At 40.6% G+C, this 18,635-nt stretch overlaps 1 protein-coding gene across 7 annotated transcripts in view; it reads right to left on the bottom strand.

Moving 5' to 3' along the window:
- The window catches only part of LOC147323462 (adenosine kinase-like), a 132,874-nt gene that overhangs the window by 14,591 nt on the left and 99,648 nt on the right, over positions 1 to 18,635 (bottom strand). For 6 of the 7 annotated variants that reach the window (XM_086303820.1, XM_086303818.1, XM_086303817.1 and 3 more), the window contains 2 exons: positions 7,217 to 7,252; positions 2,012 to 2,126 (listed from right to left, as the gene is read on the bottom strand). In XM_086303820.1, the coding sequence (XP_086159946.1) occupies positions 2,012 to 2,126; positions 7,217 to 7,252 (151 nt within the window). Of the gene's footprint in view, positions 1 to 1,639; positions 1,741 to 2,011; positions 2,127 to 7,216; positions 7,253 to 18,635 lie in introns of those variants that run through there. The other variant, XM_086303819.1, reaches the window with a different exon arrangement.

The raw sequence follows: 18,635 nt of genomic DNA, 5'->3' as shown, positions 1-18,635 counted from the left end.
CACTGATAATCTCCCTCGATCTGGGGCTCCACGCAAGATCTCATCCCGTGGGGTCAAAATGATCATGAGAACGGTGAGCAAAGATCCCAGAACCACACGGGGGGACCTGGTGAATGACCTACAGAGAGCTGGGACCAAAGTAACAAAGGTCACCATCAGTAGGTGTCCTGAAGCGGGGGGAGAGCAATCCTGCAGCAGCGTTCTGCTGTACGGATCACTCTTTGGAGAGCTTTTTGGTCCTTCACACAGCTGTTCCCAAACCACGATGTCATGTTCTGTGTGAGGATGCTCTCCACAGCGCCTGTATAGAAAATCCTGAGGATCTTTGGAGAGACCCTGAACTTCCTCAGTTGTCGTAGGTGATACAGGCGCTGCCTAGCCTTTTTGGTCTGGACCTGAATGTAAGCAGCCCATGTCAGGTCTGAGGAGATGTGGACACCAAGATACTTGAAGGACTGCACCCTCTCCACTGGAGCTCCATTGATGATAATGGGCTTGTAGTCTCTGTGCTGACCCCTTCTGAAGTCCACCACCAGCTCCTTGGTCTTGCTGATGTTCAGCTGGACAGAATGGACAGAATGAATGGGGCCATGTATCGTGAGATTTTGAGCCAAAACCTCCTTCCATCAGTGAGAACTTTGAAGATGAAACGAGGCTGGGTCTTCCAACATGACAATGATCCAAAACACACCGCCCGGGCAACAAAGGAGTGGCTCCGTAAGAAGCATTTGAAAGTCCTGGAGTGGCCTAGCCAGTCTCCAGACCTCAACCCCATAGAAAATCTGTGGCGGGAGTTGAAAGTCCGTGTTGCTAAGCGACAGCCTCAAAACATCACTGCTCTCGAGAAGATCTGCATGGAGGAATGGGCCAAAATACCAGCTACTGAGTGTGCAAACCTGGTAAAGACCTATAGTAAACGTTTGACCTCTGTTATTGCCAACAAAGGTTATGTTACAAAGTATTGAGTTGTATTTTTGTTATTGACCAAATACTTATTTTCCACCCTGATTTACGAATAAATTCTTTACAAATCCTACCATGTGGATTCATGGATTTTTTTTTCACATTCTGTCTCTCACAGTTGAAGTGTACCTCTGGTGCAAATTACTGACCTCTGTCATCATTTTAGGTGGGGGAACTTGCACAATCGGTGGCTGACTAAATACTTTTTTGCCTCACTGTACTCTTTCCAGCAGGATGAAATTGAGAACGCTGGACACATGTGAGGACACTGTCCTGCAGCGCTAACACTCTTGCTGTTGCACTGCCTCTCCGCAGTCCCCAGCGATGAGTGATATGATGGAGTCTTTACCTGAGGCTATCTCTCCCCATGCACAACTAGTCGGAACTGAACTGCAAGGGCAATGAGGAGAGACGCCCCGTGGCTCCAAACAAAGGCAAAGGCTTCCAGCAGTAATCGGAAACTTTCGTCTCTCCTCACGCTGCTTAAACCTGCAACCCCTGCTCAGTTATGATGACACTGCCATTTAATGTCCTGTTAACAAATATGCCCTGTATCAAAGGAAACTGGATTGATTTGAGGGGCAGCTCTGTCAGCCGCTCCCCAAGGTCACTCTGCCAGCATTTTGCAAAAAAAAAAGGAAAGAAAAATAGGGCAGGATGTAAGAGTTGAAGCATTAAAAATTGCTGAGGACTGGCCTGGAGTCTGTCCAAGACAAAGTTAGAAGTACTTCACAAATCAATGCCTGCTCTCTGCATCCCCCACGCTTCTTTTATGCTCTGAAATGACAGAATGTAGTGCAAGCATTCTTTTTTTGAAACATCTGGTGTCAATATTGGAGCTTAACTTCAAAGAAATTACTGATAGCATTCTGCTCCCTTCAGTCAGAGATCTAGCATCTATTTAAGGCTGTGTTCTGCAGCTTCGAGATATGAGGTTTAAGTGAAGGGTAAAGATGTCCAAAAGGGGCCAAAGATGGGATGGCTTCGAGTGGAAAATGTGTGTAGATAAGCAGACAAAAAAAGAACCCTGAAAAGAAAAATGGCATACCGACAGTTGCGACGGTGTCGTCCTTGCCCTGGGTGAAGACCACCACTCGCTGCCTCTTCGTGTTCTCCTTGGGGAGGTTTTGGGTTTTCTTTGCAATCTCTGCGATGTCGTCTGTCTGTGAAAAACACCAGACCACCGGGTGAGAATGTGTTGAGTCGAGCGAATGCAACATGAGGAGCAATTTCTGAAGAGTTAATCAAAGATCACGCGTGTGACTGAGAGAGGTCAGATTTTTCCAATCCAGGCAGACACATCAAAGTGATAATGAAACCAGATGGGCTGTGAACCCATTTTGAAACAGATCAATAGGGACGCTCAATGAGGCTTCCACGCACTTACTGGAGAATTGCGAAAATATTAGAATGTCATATTCCCTAAGTGAGATGAAAATAAGCGTGTTAAGATATGCTGTTGTCAGATAAAGCTACTTCTGCAAGCTGAAGGGATAGGTGGTGCGTGTACTGTATCATTCTCTTCCTGAAACAGGCCATCTCTCCTCAGCATCTGCACTGAATGGATATTCTCGCCTGGAGACGACAGAACTCTCCAGAGTGCTTGCCTTTGATCATGAGAGGGATAAAAAAACCCACACCTGTCAGTGCTACTTTATTATTAACTCATCATGATGTACTATGAGCAGGTAGAACGTCTTTATCGCCGTCTCGCAGTGGGGTGGACTGCTTTTCTGTAATACAGCACACTGAGGAGCTAGCATTAGGGATACTAGATGCCTCTAGCATCTGTATCAAAGCGAACGCTTGAGCACCTTCAGGGGTGAGGAAATACTGTGATTATGGGAGTAATCAGAAAGATAGGCTCCAGCCCAGTACCACCAGGCTCACTGGCTCACTCAAACCAATGAGCTTTTTACACCTTTAAATGCTTCCCAAACGCCCTTTAATCAGGCCTGAGAGGTCCAGGGAGACCCAGAGCTGAGGAAAAATGGGTGTAACACTCTAAGTAAGTGCTAATGGTGAGGTTAATACAGAGGCCGTTAGCAGACGACGGCGAAAAAAAAGAGCAATTTGTCACTGTGACTGGATGTAACCACAAGCACTCCTCCAGACACTGAATGCAAAACCACACAAGGCTTCGGCACATTGTCACCCTTGGGTTTTATGTTCACTGACATAAAAAAAAGGGGCTCCACTGAGCTTTTAGGAGCTAAAATGTTCTAAAGGCCAGAGGTGGTAGGGCACACAATAACACAAACACAAGTTTACAAAAAAAGGAAGAAAAGAAGTGCCACATGGCTCTGAAGGCTGATTCAACAGGTGCTCTTCAGTAAAATGATATTTTAAGTTTACTTTTCAAGCAGTTCAGCAGGAAAAGAAACCTCACACGACTCTTCATTAGGATCTGACAAAGACGCAATCAGTCAGCCAACACCCATGACATGGTACGCAACCCATAGAAATAAAAGAAAATATCCAATCCATGTTGAAAAAAATCACAATAAGTGCTTTGCAAAATAAATAAATTAGTGCTTTACACTTTATTAGTGCTGGTTTGATCCCAGAAAAAGCCACCAAACCATCAAGAACTGCCTCAGGAAGGGCGTCCGGCACATCTGCAGATCCAATATATGTAGAGCTACCTGTGTGAATGTGTGAATAATGGAGCAGCTGAAAGTAGCTTTAGTATCAACAAAAGTAAATCTGTAAGGTAAATAAGTTGTGTGCTACATACATAAAATAGTAAAAAGGGTGTAAATGTTTTCTGTAAAGAGTTTTGTTTTACAAGGTGTTTCATTCCTAAGCTTATCACACTAAATGTGTCAAATGGAAACCCAGCATATCCAACTTTATCACATTGGAAGCTATCGTTAAAGCTACGCTAAAGTGCTAGTGTTTAAGTTTTCAAAGTATCTTCCAACTACTAGTCAGAAAATAAACTACCAAAAAAAATTAAAAATGCAGAAAATCTACCTTGTTGTTCAGACTTGAAAGCTTACTGGCCTGCAGTGTTACAATCCACAGTGTTTCTTGTTGAAGGAGGTTTTTTCAGTCTATCACCAGCTCCCATATAGATAACTATCACTTCTAGAGTGAGCACTTTTATAGCAAAGCCACAAAGAGGGGGGTCAAGGGTGCGATCAGCTTCTTTAAACTCGCCCAGTAGCAGTGATGACGAACACGGCAGTCACTGCAGCTCAAGTTTGTGTCTTTTGGAAACAAACCAACAGATGACTAAAAGACAAGACAGGAAGCTGTGAGTCTCGCTACTGGTCCACTTTCGGACACGTGATTTAGAAATAATTTTCTAATTGAATGTTTACTTCCCTACATATTTTGAGATTTCATCCTTTAGTATAAAAAACTTTTGACGTGCTACAATTGGATCTCCTGGGTTAGCCTTTACACGTACAAGCACACTTAACTTAACTTCCTCCTTTCTGCCAGGCAGAAACACTTACCTGACAAGCTCCCGGGGCAAAACGATACAGAAAAATAACGTTCAGCGCGAGTGCAGACAAATGACTTGACAAATGATATGGTCAATTTGGTTTACTACTGACAAATGGCAATATTTACAATTGTGAGGCAATTGATCAGACATAAATCAACAAACCGTGAAATATGAAAGCTCTACAAGGGTGTTAAATTGTGTTTCTGTGTTGAAGCCAGTGAGAAACTGATCGTTTCCACTGCATGCTGCTTGAGAAACACTGCGAGGGAGAGATTCAATTAGAGCTGTGATGCTGAGTTCTTTGAGCATTTAAAGGAAACAGATCACAATCAGGCGACTGTGTTCAGATCTGCTGATTGCTGTTTTGGAGAGGAAAGCTTTTTATCTTGTGTTTAAGCTGAAGAAGGGCTGCTGTCATTTTTGTTAGTCATCCATAATGTGATGATAACAGTGTTTCAGGATACATGTGGCGCTTTAGGGTCATAGAATCCAATTATAGTTCCCGACCTTCCCCAATTAACCTGGACTTTTACTGAACTTCAATCGACCTCAGTGGCCTTCATGTTTCGTTTCAGACAGCAAGTCTAACTTTTTGTCTTCTTTGGAGTCGGCAAATGTTAAAGAACAAATGTTTTTGGCTATAAGACTAAAATAAAAAACTACAAATGATAGAATATAATAATAAAATAATTGTAAGGTAAAAATGATTGTTTGAATATTGATGTTTTCAAGAAAACCTACTCTGCTTTGAACACAAGCCAACTTTATTTTACTTTTTAAAGCAATTCAAACCATTAGAATATGGTTAACAGGTGGTTTTCTATGGCATCAGAGGCTGCCACTGAACTATGAATCGAACAAATGCCTTCTGCTGCTAAAGGCAATCGGATAAGGCTGAAAGCTCTTCAAAATTTCTGGTAAGTGGATCTTGTAAGACTTGTAAGACTTTTTTAATCTAATTACTTGTGGAAGCTTATAAATGAGTCTTAAAATTAATTAATTAAATTAATATATGACATTTTAAATTATGGAGACCAGAAAAACCTAAAAAAGTAAATAAATAAATACAGTAAGTAGTTTAAAAAAATGTGTTATTAATATCCCAAAATCCATCAAAATATATGATAAAAAATCTTTCTAAAAATAATAATTAAAAAAAGCATAACTATCATGGTATTAAATATATAAAACGAGACTTAAATTATATTTCCGTACTTTAGTACAATATTTGTTCATAACCTATATGCATAGTTTGAATAACGAGTAAGTATAAATGTAAAAACAAAAAATAATAAGATTATTAATTGGGGTTTTTTATTAGCATTTAGTTTAGTTTTTTTTTATAATAGAGTAGAGTAGAGTAGAGTAGCCATTTATTGTCATTGTACATGTACAAGGAAACTGTGAAAATTATGGAGTTTTTCGAAATTTTTTGGGCCGTTTTTGACCTCTATACATTATGTAAAGATGACAAAACATATCCATATGAACTCATACAGGTGTACTGTGTATTTGCAAAAAAACAAATTTCCTCCGCTAACACTGCCTTAACAATTAATCCCCCATCTCCGGGTTGAATCAAAGTTTTACAGGCTAAAACTGTGCATATTCATATTTTTGAGGACTTGCCAGGGTATGACTGGTCTACGGGAGCCGGCCTGTACCAGTAAAGTTTAAAACGGTCACCAGAAAGTGACGAGAGGAGAAAAAAAAAGCGGTGAAGAAAACATCTTTGAACCACAGCCATCTAGAAATGCGCCAAGTACAGTACACACCACCGATGTTATCTGAGAAATCACATTCATCCAATGCAATTTCGCAGAGTGTTCTGCCAAATCAGGTTGACACGGAAAATGTCAAAGAATTGTAACTACTAGGAGAGTCTTCACTTTGCCCTTTGTGGGGTTTTTTTTCCATGTGAGGCCGCTCCATTACTAACACCTCCCCAATTCCACCACCCCCCTACAGCACCACCACCTCCGCCTTCATCCCTTCTCCTCTCTTAAACCTGTCACTGCCATCAGGATTGCATTTCTATTCCAGTCACGTTGATCACACCGTTAGTGATTCTGGATGACAATTACTCACACAGAGCAGAGACATATTCAAGGCAGCGCTACCTCTGAAAGAGAGAAGGCACTTAAAATACCTGAGCCCATGTGAAGGGAAGAAAAAAAAGCCTCGCATATCGGCTATTTGTGTTTTGATTTTTGCATTTAAATAGCAATGGAAGGAATATGCAAAAACACGAGGAAAAAATAGACTAAGGGAACGTTCACTTTACACTTAAGAGGCAGCCCCACGTTAAAACACGCCGTGCTTTCTGTAATCTTCATTTCCATAATCCAAAATCACAGGTGGCTGTAATTTGGTTATTAAAAGACGACGGTGCGCGCTCAGTGTAGTGTAATGCTATGGCAGTGAAGAGGAGACATACAGTATGCGATCCCTGAGTGCAATGAAGATAATGAGGAGGCTTTTTAACCAGGCAACCTGATGAGCCCCACGCCTGCAGAGAAAAGCTTGAAACCATGCCCAACTTCTCAGCTTCCCAAGAGGCTTTTCAAAATTCAATAAATAACATCTGTAGGCGATGTTGGGTGCAGACCTAGCAGAGTGCGTCATAACAGAGAGCTGGCTGAACAAAGAAACCATGACGACTGCCAGGTTTCCATAGCAACTGCTGCAAGGCCTGGAGAGTATAATAGCACATCAATCACTGTCCAAAAAGAACTTCATTATCAGCAAAAATAAACCTTTAGGATCTTTTTAGTGTGCAATTGCTGGTCAACTCACCTCAAAGCCCAGCTCTTTGGCAAACGTGGCCGCCTCCTGGAAAAGATAAGACACAGACAAATGAGCAGTTAATTACAGAGTCACAAACAGAGCACAGTGTCGCACACCAGACGTGAAGTAAAGACATCTTGCTTCCCTCCGCTCCTCGCATGTCTGGCCATTTTCACTTGAGAATAAGTAACCTGAGTTAGTGTTGTTCTGCCAACTCCTGATTTAATAGGCGTGCAGCCCACCCATTTAAACTACAGCCTGACATCATCTCATCTTACCAGAGCAGCGTGAGATAACACCCCATCAGCCTCCAGCCTTGAAACCACCACTGAAACCATGAATATGTGCTAGTGTGTGGGAATCCCCAACACTGCAGGCATTCAGCGCCCACTTTATGTTGCTTTAGTCTCCTAACAGGTGCACTTAAACGTTTATGCAGGCTGTAGCGAGTTAATCGCGAAAACCGCTCACTGACGCCGTTTCATAGTTTAATGTAGTCTCCCAGTGGTCGCAGGTACAAGCTGGTGTTAGTAAAAAAAAAATCTAAAAATAATACACTTATAGCATTACAGGGCTCACAGAAACATTTAAAGTTTACTTCTATAACAAAGTATATTTAACAGCTAAATACACTGTAAAAAAAACATTTTAATGCATTCTCTGTAAAATTACAAATCTAAAAATATATTTAAATTTAATACATAAAACAATTAAAACCAATGGAAAAAATATATACGGGAACAACTTCAAAGTAAAACCTTTTAAGTATCTAAATAATGTTTTATATTATATAAAAGAGATAAATCACCAACTGAATGCCAAATGAACCATATCTGAAATGGGCATCGGCTGGAAAATGAAAATATACATTAAAAAAACCCAAAAAAATTAACCAATAAATGATGCATTTAAATACACTCAGAAAAGCAGTACTAACTACTGCTATAATTGATTCGTCATATTGTGCAGTCGTTAATGTAAAAAAACAATGAAGCTGTCTTCCAAGAACATGAACATTATCTGCAGTGTGGTAAGCTGTGATGTACAACATGTGAGTAATAAATAGGCCGTGTTACGATCCTCTAACTGATGACAGAAGCCGTTGCCTGTCAGCTCCGAACGATGTCACAAATTGTGACAGACAACCTCCTGCACTAAATTCACTTCTGACCCCAGACAGGATAATAAGTTGATGCTATGATTCTAAATAATCCAATTATCTGCAGGAGGAGGGTGTGTATGGGAGGGGGTGTGGTGTTTGTGTGACCTTGGGGAGAGGTTGACAACCTGGTCCTCAAACAGAAGGGGAGGAGATGACATGGAACAATAAGGTTACTGGTCCCTGGAGGAAAGCCTCATGGCTCCCTGGCTTGGATCAACATCACAGCACCAGCAATATGTCAATTCATCACCCCACCCTGCGCCCCTCACACACACAGGCTAGACAATTAGCTGCTGTAGTCGAGAAGCAGTTCTGTAATCAGCAGAAGGTAGTGTTCTCTTTTAACCTCTCTTTGCCTTTTCAATCTATCGAGGGCTTGGGTCTCACATTTATTTTCCTTTATTTACAACCACATATTGACTTTTCTCCTCAGGAACGCTCCATCACCAACTAGCACGAGGCAACGCGCAGGGACAAGAGCAGCCTGGAAAAATGTCTTGTCAAAACAGCAATATTTCATATCAAAGCATTTAAGAGACACACGAGTGAAGGCTGGAATAACTATAGTGCTGCCGAGCAGTGCATGGCTCTGCCTCTCTCTCTCTCTAGTTAGCAGCTATAATATTTGTGAGAAAAGCCTATCGAGAGAGTGTGGGTGTAAGAAGAACAGATAATTGAAGCAATGTCTATGAGCCACATGTGTACAGTGTAATCCCTTTTAAGAATTTATTCATTTCTAGTTGTTATGAATGCCAGCATCAAAAATATGTTGCGCTGTAAAGCTCGGCTAAAACTAATATACTGCTATGATAAATATTGCATGGCAGTAAATATGCAATTACCGAGACTACCCATACAGCCAATAAAACTGGAGCGATGGGCAATTAAAGCCACTGTTCCTTAAGGAGCTTATAGCGTTAATATTCAAAAATCTTATGTTTCAGGCTGCGCGTGTTGACATGTGCTGTTTTGGGATGTTGTGGTAGACGGTTTTTAAAATGACGGCCCATGTGCTTCTACAGCTGTTGCAGCAATGACAAGTGCTTGGAGTGACATCTGGGCGAAATCCTCTCGTGCTCGAAAGAAAGGAGGGAGAAAAGAAAAGGCATCTCGTTTGTTCGGAGATTGCTGTGATTGCACGCTCGCCTTTCATGATCTCCTTCGAGTCCGATTCCAAAAAAGAGAGACAGAGAGAGAGGACTCTTGCAGATCTCAGGGCTTGCATGTTCTCCTCCTTCTCCTCTTCGGGCAAACAAGGTAAAAGATAACAAAGCAGGCAGAGTGCATGAGCCCTCTGCAGCCATAGTTAGTATAAAGCTATCAGAATGTGTGAGATGTTGCTGCTGTCAGAGGCTTAAACAGTCAAAGGGATATTTTTAGAGAGCTTAAGCTAATAATCCAGAGCCCCGTCGGGGGGGTGGCGGGAGTCTACAATTTCTTTGCCAAGCAAAATGAAAGAGGAAATACACACTTCATGCAAAGGGCAGTTTTCAAAGTTTAACACTTTGTTTTTTTATGACACTGTAAGTGACAGGAGCCTAGCGGGCCTTAAACAGTCAGAGCAGAAGCTGTATGTTGCATATTTTCTGTGAAGTTATTTATATCGTATAGACATTTTTCCCCCTCCCTCCTTTTAATGAAGTTAAACTGCTGATTTTGCATTCAATCTGAGAAACCTGCAGTCAACTGCAATTTCTTTTGTCGCCTGGGGGAAGTGAACAAGCTATGAACATATGACTACAAACAATATTGTTAGCAAAAAAGTAAGTTATTTACATAGCCCATAGACAGAGGACAATTTCCAGTATTTGGAATCATATATCGGCCACAAGAATGTAATCCTCTGCTTTTAGCTCAGTTTTGGCCTCTACCAGCTTATTGTAGAAATGTCTGGCTCTTGGGATGCTACATTAATTTAATGAAATAGTTGCTGTAAATAGGCTCTGGTGTTATTTTTTTCAGTTGTGGAGCAACGTGTAAAACGTGTAGGTTTGGGTAGATGGTTGGGGAACAAAGATAATAAGTGAAAAAAAAAGTGCTGAAGGAAACTGCAAAGTTGAATAATAATTTTCCATTTGTTCACCATTATGAATGAAACCTAAGACTTTATTCTTTCTTTATTCCGTTAGAGTTTCCTGATCAATTTTACCTTTTAGGGTAAAAAAAAGAGGCCTAGACAAGCTTTCAGAATCACCACAGTCATCTTTGTTTCTCTGAATAGAACAAAAAAAACTTTTATAAGTGTATTTTTTTTTTTTTGAAGATTTCTATTTATTTAAAGTTCCTTTTAGTAATGTACACGTCAATAAAAAACCTGGGGGCAAAACAAATTCCACTCTGTAATTTCCCTCCTCCAGTTTATGGATCAAATATGGAATTAATCACGTTTTCTGTATTTGTGTGCGAATGTAACTGATACATATTTCTCTTTTTCTACTCAGTCCATATCTTAATATAAATGTTGTATACAGTATGGTTTATGATGATCCTGATGAAGGCCAAGTTTGTTCACTCACCAAACACTTTATCATGCACACCTTAACAATACCGCATCAATTTTTCAGATGAACTGGTGCTAAAAAGATGCTCTGAGATTTTGGTCATTATTGACATGGTAGCAACACACAGTTGCTGCAGATCCACGATGCCAATCTCTTATTTCACCACAACCAAGAGGTGCTCTATTAGATTGATATCCAGTGAATGTGGAGGCCACTTGAGTATAAAGAACTTATCATCTTCAAGAAATCAGTTTGAGATGATCTGAGCTTTGTGACATGGAAGCAGCCATCAGTAGGTGAATACACTGTGTTCATACAGATGGACATGGTCAGCAACATACTCTTTAAACTGTGCCTACTTTGTACCAATGGGTTCTAACTGAGCCAAGTAAACATCCCCTACATCTTTACACCACCATCTACCTAAACTGTTGATACAAGCCATCCTTTAATGTTGTTTATACCAATTTCTGACCCTACCAACTCAAACTGGGGCTTGTCAGACCAAGCAATGTTACTATTTGCAAATAATTCCCTGTTCCCAGCAAATACGAGATAAACCCATTGTAGTCTTCTGCTGCTTTAGCCCATCAGCTTCAAGGATTGACATGAGATGCTCAGAGATGCTCTTCTGCATGCCCTGGCTGTAACAAGTATTTGCTTGAGTTGCTTTTGCCTTCTTATCAGCTCACTGCGTGTGTGGATATTTTTCTTTGATCATCATAAAGACATTTTCACCCAAAGAACTTTTGCTCCCTGGATATTTTCTCTTTTTCAGATGATTCTCTTTAAGAATGGATGTGTGGAAAAATTGATTTGCATTAACCAGCAGTTGTAACTAATAAACTGGCAGTTAAGCGTGTATACTACAGGTGTTGCTAGACCTCATAATGAATTTGATTCCAAAAGATTGGACAATTTGGAACCGGTTCTCAATTCCTATCCTATCCAAATCATTTAATGCATTGCCAGTTAAAGTACCACTACATACAGTGGGGCAAAAAAGTATTTAGTCAGCCACCGATTGTGCAAGTTCCCCACTTAAAATGATGACAGAGGTCAGTAATTTGCACCAGAGGTACACTTCAACTGTGAGAGACAGAATGTGAAAAAAAAAATCCATGAATCCACATGGTAGGATTTGTAAAGAATTTATTGGTAAATCAGGGTGGAAAATAAGTATTTGGTCACCTCAAACAAGGAAAATCTCTGGCTCTCACAGACCTGTAACGTCTTCTGTAAGAAGCTTTTCTGTCCCCCACTCGTTACCTGTATGAATGGCACCTGTTTGAACTCATCATCTGTATAAAAGACACCTGTCCACAGCCTCAAACAGTCAGACTCCAAACTCCGCCATGGCCAAGACCAAAGAGCTTTCGAAGGACACCAGGAAAAGTATTGTAGACCTGCACCAGACTGGGAAGAGTGAATCTACAATAGGCAAGCAGCTTGGTGTGAAAAAAATCAACTGTGGGAGCAATCATCAGAAAATGGAAGACATACAAGACCACTGATAATCTCCCTCGATCTGGGGCTCCACGCAAGATCTCATCCCGTGGGGTCAAAATGATCATGAGAACGGTGAGCAAAGATCCCAGAACCACACGGGGGGACCTGGTGAATGACCTGCAGAGAGCTGGGACCAAAGTAACAAAGGTCACCATCAGTAACACACTACAACGGCAGGGAATCAAATCCCGCAGTGCCAGACGTGTTCCGCTGCTGAAGCCAGTGCATGTCCAGGCCCGTCTGAAGTTTGCCAGAGAGCACATGGATGATACAGCAGAGGATTGGGAGAATGTCATGTGGTCAGATGAAACCAAAGTAGAACTTTTTGGTATAAACTCAACTCGTCGTGTTTGGAGGAAGAAGAATACTGAGTTGCATCCCAAGAACACCATACCTACTGTGAAGCATGGGGGTGGAAACATCATGCTATGGGGCTGTTTTTCTGCCAAGGGGACAGGACGACTGATCCGTGTTAAGGACAGAATGAATGGGGCCATGTATCGTGAGATTTTGAGCCAAAACCTCCTTCCATCAGTGAGAACTTTGAAGATGAAACGAGGCTGGGTCTTCCAACATGACAATGATCCAAAACACACCGCCGGGCAACAAAGGAGTGGCTCCGTAAGAAGCATTTGAAAGTCCTGGAGTGGCCTAGCCAGTCTCCAGACCTCAACCCCATAGAAAATCTGTGGCGGGAGTTGAAAGTCCGTGTTGCTCGGCGACAGCCCCAAAACATCACTGCTCTCGAGAAGATCTGCATGGAGGAATGGGCCAAAATACCAGCTACTGTGTGTGCAAACCTGGTAAAGACCTATAGTAAACGTTTGACCTCTGTTATTGCCAACAAAGGTTATGTTACAAAGTATTGAGTTGTATTTTTGTTATTGACCAAATACTTATTTTCCACCCTGATTTACGAATAAATTCTTTACAAATCCTACCATGTGGATTCATGGATTTTTTTTTCACATTCTGTCTCTCACAGTTGAAGTGTACCTCTGGTGCAAATTACTGACCTCTGTCATCATTTTAGGTGGGGGAACTTGCACAATCGGTGGCTGACTAAATACTTTTTTGCCCCACTGTATAAGGACACCCAAGAGAAAAGAAATTAATAAAACTGTCTGAGTCGTTAGCTTCCAGGATAAAATATTCCCAGTAGAAAAAAAAACACCAAACAAAACAAAGCAAGTAGTGAGGTTTTTTTCTCCTCTGTGTAACAAGTTGTCGAGCATATGTCACAGCAGGAGTGTGTCAGGGAAAAAAAATCCAATTTCAGTGTTTTAAAGAATCTAAATCAAAGAGCAAACCTCAGTGCTAAGGTTAATAAAAGTTGATAAGCTGAAAAGCGAACTCCCCCAGGCTACTCAGAAAATAAGCATTTATTTGACCGTTAGCCCAAGCGATGCAGAGGCAGAAATTGAATTGTATTTGACGTTGTGGTTTTTTATTCCTGGGTGCAGCCCTGACAAGTTTTTCACACCAAAACCTCTGTTTTCTTCTTCCTCTACATAGCGGCTCATTTCAAATACCTTAAGGTTTTAAGGAACCATAAAGAAGACAACAGTTTTCTATATGTAGAAATGATCACGCCTGTAATGATATTTGGAAATGACTGATCTTTAGAAACCATTTAAAATAAAGTGAGCATGACTGGGTTATAACACGTCAAATAATTCAGCCACTTATCACTACTCACAGATATAAGTATATGTATATAACAATGGCATATGGCGTGTTTTTGTCATTCCCTACATGTCAGCGTAAGACATCACTCAGGCGAGTCAGACAGCTTTCATAAATGCCCAGTATAAACAACATCTGGCATTCAACTCAAGTGTTTCCAGTCAGATTACTACAGTATACATTACAGGGCAGTGGGTGGGCGGGTGGGGCGGGGGGGTTGGAGACTGAATAACTAATCAAGACGATGACATCGGAGGGGAGCATCAGTGTCCTTGATGTGGCCTCGGGGTAACAAACATATCTCCTCCTGGATGTCAGGATGTCAGCCCTCAGCACGAGTCCAGGTGCTGCCAAACAGGAAGCTGCCACCTCAAAGATATGCGGGCGGATAACAACCACAGGTGATTATTAAAACGATCATGCAAGCTGATAGCAACTCACTCATGCTGGGTGGAAAGAAGGCAGCGCCCTGCTACTGTGCGGGACAGATTAGGATGAATAAATCACCTGTACCGAGCCCTCCTGAAGCTCCCAGGAGAATGCAGCAATTCTGCTCAAGCATGACATGCCACAAACATGGGGGTAAACACACGCAGGAACAACACACTCCAGAAAGCCTGGAGTCGCTTTTACTGCCTCTGGGAATTTACTCAACAGCAGCTGATGGTATTTCACTTCAAGTTTTACTGAGCCATTAAGTGGCATGTTTCATCTTCGCCTTGATATTTTCGTACATTCAAGTGCAATCGCTCAGATTTTAATCTGCAAGTCAGTGTATGTTTATAGACAAACTTACATCAACTGCTTTAATCAAATCCACAGAAGAGCTTTCTCAAACTCTGAAATGTGTTTGAGTCACGCCTCATTTCTTTATGTTTTGCTAGCAAAATTGGAAATAGGTAGAGTGATTCATTGAAACATGTAGAAACATCATGGAAAGACACTATAAGAGGCAATATTCAGTCAATATTTGGTAAGACCACATTTACTCTTCAGCACAGCCTGAACTCTCTTAGGCAAGCTTTCTGGTCAATTATTTTAAGTAACCTTAAGGAATAGTTCTCCAGGCTTCCAGAAGGACATTCAAAGCTCTTCTTTGGATGTTGGCTTCCTTTTGTTCCGTTCTCTGTCAAAATGATCCCACGCTGCTTCAATAATGTTGAAGTCTGGGCCTGGGGAGGTCGGGAATGAAGCCATTTCCAAAATATATATTTTTTATGGTGGATCAAAATTAGACGGTACTTTTCTGCATTCCTAATTTCATCAGTTTTGACAAGATCTCCAACACCGCTGCATGAACTGCAGCACAAAACCATGACTGAACCTCCACCGTGCTTTACAGATGGCTGTACACATTCACTGTTGTACGTCTCTCTTGACCTCAAACTATCATTTTGGAAATCATCACTCCTTCAGACTTGTTACCACTAAACTTTCAGTCCAGGTCTTAAATAATTTTTATAACTCAACCCTTCCTTAAGAATGGCTTCTTGACAGCCACCCTTCCACTGAGACCACTTCTGATGACATTTTAGTGAACAGTAGATGGATTAACTGAACTTTGATGGAGATTTTGTTTATCTGCTGTAGTACAGGTATATAGTATAGTTGTCCAGTTTCCTAAAACTTTTAAAGATATGCTCCTCACCATGACGAGATATGCCAAGTTTTCCGCTAACAGCTCTTTGGGAATCACCTTGTTGGTGTAAAAATGCTATTTTATGCCTGTTAAACGTTATATTTAGCTTTTCTCATAACTTCGACTAAAGAAATGGGAACAACTCGTGTATTTTTGCTACAGCCTGCTTGTAACAAGGTCCCTAAAATTTTAAAAGTGGTGCTCCCATTGAGTTAGGTGCCTTTTTATGCTCATAGAACCAAAAAAAAAACACATTCCACTGAAAACATTTAGCTACAAGGACTGAAATGAAAAGGAGTGAAAAAGTAGCCAATGTCCACATAAAAACTTTGAACTTCAGAAAACCTTGGCAATTATTGCTCAAGACCTCTTAAAATTTACAAGATAGTCTGTCTCTTTGGAAGGGAAACTCTAATAAAGATGCTAGGTTATAAAATTCCTACACTGTACATGTCATGCCATTGTGCTTTGGGTGTATCTAAAGAGAATGTTTCTCATTGTGTAAATATTGCTCAGTGATGGTAAAAAAAAAAAAGTTATCAGAAAGAAATGCTATAGACCAGACCCTCCAAGTCTTAAACAATGGATGGACATTGTGGGGGAAAGGATGATTTTCTCCCTAAAGTATAGGAGAGACACCTTTATCGCCTGTATGTCAACCTTGGGACAAAATTCTGAGAATATCATTTGTAACGATGTTTGCAGTATCCCACCTGTTTGTGTTCTTCTAGAAAAATAACAACTTTTCATTTAGCACGTATTAAAAAACATGACTCACAGAAACACCTGTCAAAACTGATTTTTAAAAAAAACAAACAACCTTTTTCCCATCTGCTGTCTACAAGATTATCTATGGTATGAAGACAGCTAAGTCTCAAATAAACATATGCACCACAGAGCTTATGCTTTTTTTATTGACAAATTTGGCCAAACTGACAAAGACTAGATTTGATTTTTTCCAAGTTTAGCTGATTTTTTACTCCTTGTTTTACTCTACACTGGTGTAATACATATTTTTCTAAAAAAATATTGTGAAATATGTCTCTCAACAGGTTATGTTGTTTTCTGAGATTTTGCTGGTGTACCCATCAACATAGGTTGGAGTCGGGCAACCGTGCTTAGAAATTTGACTTCTTTTTCTTTCTGGTTTTTGGAAATTAAGCTGACAAAGTTCTGCTAAAGAACAATACAGGGTAAAATTATCATCACTGGTGGCACGATAATAAGCCAATTTATCTGACATTTCTTACGAATAAAATAGCCTGAATAAAGGAAATAACCAAAAATCATTGAGCTGAGTTTTTTTTTTTTTAAATCTAAAAGCAAGTGCACAGTTAGACTGAAGCTTTCATGTGTCCAATTTCAGCAGTGCCCTCGCCTGTCAGTGCATTATACACCTCTAGCAACAGCATCTGCTCCCATCTTTCTTGGTCTACCTACAAGGGCAGGAGAGCGGTAGTAAGCCTATGGGGATGGAAACAGCACCTACAGCACAGGTCCAAAGGTTAAACAATCAGAAACATGTGCACTACATAAATATCTTCTCTGATAGCAATCACAGCAGGGAAAGCAGGGTTTGCATAAGGAGCTCCGAACATAGGATGTAACCTTAGATAGAGCAGGAGGGACCAGATGGGCATTCAGTGCATCTGCTGGGGCTAATGGAAGCAGTGGCAGCAGCAGTGGTAGCTTTGTGCTGGGGGGAGTTAGTTATCAGCCTGATGGCCTTATCAGCGCTGAGGGCCTCTATCACACATCTCACCTCTGGACTCAAACAAGGGGTCAGTACACAACGTCAGACTACCAGAAACCGGTTATCTCTCGAGGAAGCGGATGAAGAAAAAACAGTGGATGAAATGTTTTAGCTCAGAAAGAGCAGCTATTAAACAACTTCTTTGGTCCTTGTGAGTCTCAAAGAACTCAAATTACAGCACGATTTTTTTTCTGTCCTCTTTTTGTTTTTTTTTCTCTTTGCTGGACCATAGCTTGTCTTGATACTGATCTCTCTGCCTCCTCTAGCTTTCTCTAGCGAATTATTCCAGATGTTTTGGATCTGTATCTTTTTGCTCCATAATCTTTAGTGTGTTTTGCTGTCTTGCTCTCTCCTCTGCATTCATGTATATCCTATATTAGTGTTGCCTCGTATTTTTTCTTTGTCCTTGCAGGCCTCTATACTGGGGAAGATGCTGTTTTTCTTTGGTTCTTTGGTTGCTTCTCTGATAATGCTAAAACTCATAGATCACCATATTCTTCTACATCTGTCCATACTTCTGGTATGCTCATCACTGGTCCCTGCTGTAAATTTAATATGGTGCTCTAAACTTTACATATTTCTACACTAACTTTGTAATACTGTGCTATGTAAAAAAAAAATATATATATCTTTTAAATAAATAAAGATTCATCTCCGTGCTTACAACGATCTTGGCTCAATAGATATGATGTCTCTTTGACTCTAAAGGTGAGCCAGCAAATTAAATCAGCACCTCCATTCTTGCCTTTATAATGTGAAATCTGCTAACCCAACTCGCTTTTGTCTTCCTAAGTAAAGTTTTTCTTTTGCTCCAGTAACTTTTATTGGTGTACGTTTGTTTGCTCAAGGTCCACTTGATTGAATTTTTCAGGACTTGCAATTTCCACACTTAGAGGATTACCATTTCATACGCATATAAAAGCAACCGAATTTCAATCTTGATTCCTGTTCTTTGGGGCACCTTTTTCAGGGTCAATACATCAATTTATCTTACAATTTAAGTGATAGAAATAATATGCTTGGGCAAAACTGCGAGTTAGGAATTGTTTAGCATTCGTGGAGTTTAAGTTCCCTCTAATTAAATACCTGCTGCCGAAGGCCTTGAAAGCCTATTCTTTTAATCAGTGACGTGATTCTACATGAAGACATAATAATGCTGTTCATTTCATGAGATATTA

Source organism: Aulonocara sp. 'chitande type north' Nkhata Bay, linkage group LG8, assembly GCF_057382095.1.
Source record: "Aulonocara sp. 'chitande type north' Nkhata Bay isolate Kocher_YH1m ecotype deep benthic linkage group LG8, A_spYH_male_GT1.1, whole genome shotgun sequence".
Lineage (NCBI taxonomy): Eukaryota > Metazoa > Chordata > Actinopteri > Cichliformes > Cichlidae > Aulonocara > Aulonocara sp. 'chitande type north' Nkhata Bay.
Note: the sequence above shows the minus strand (reverse complement) of the source record. Positions and strands in the feature narration are given on the sequence as shown.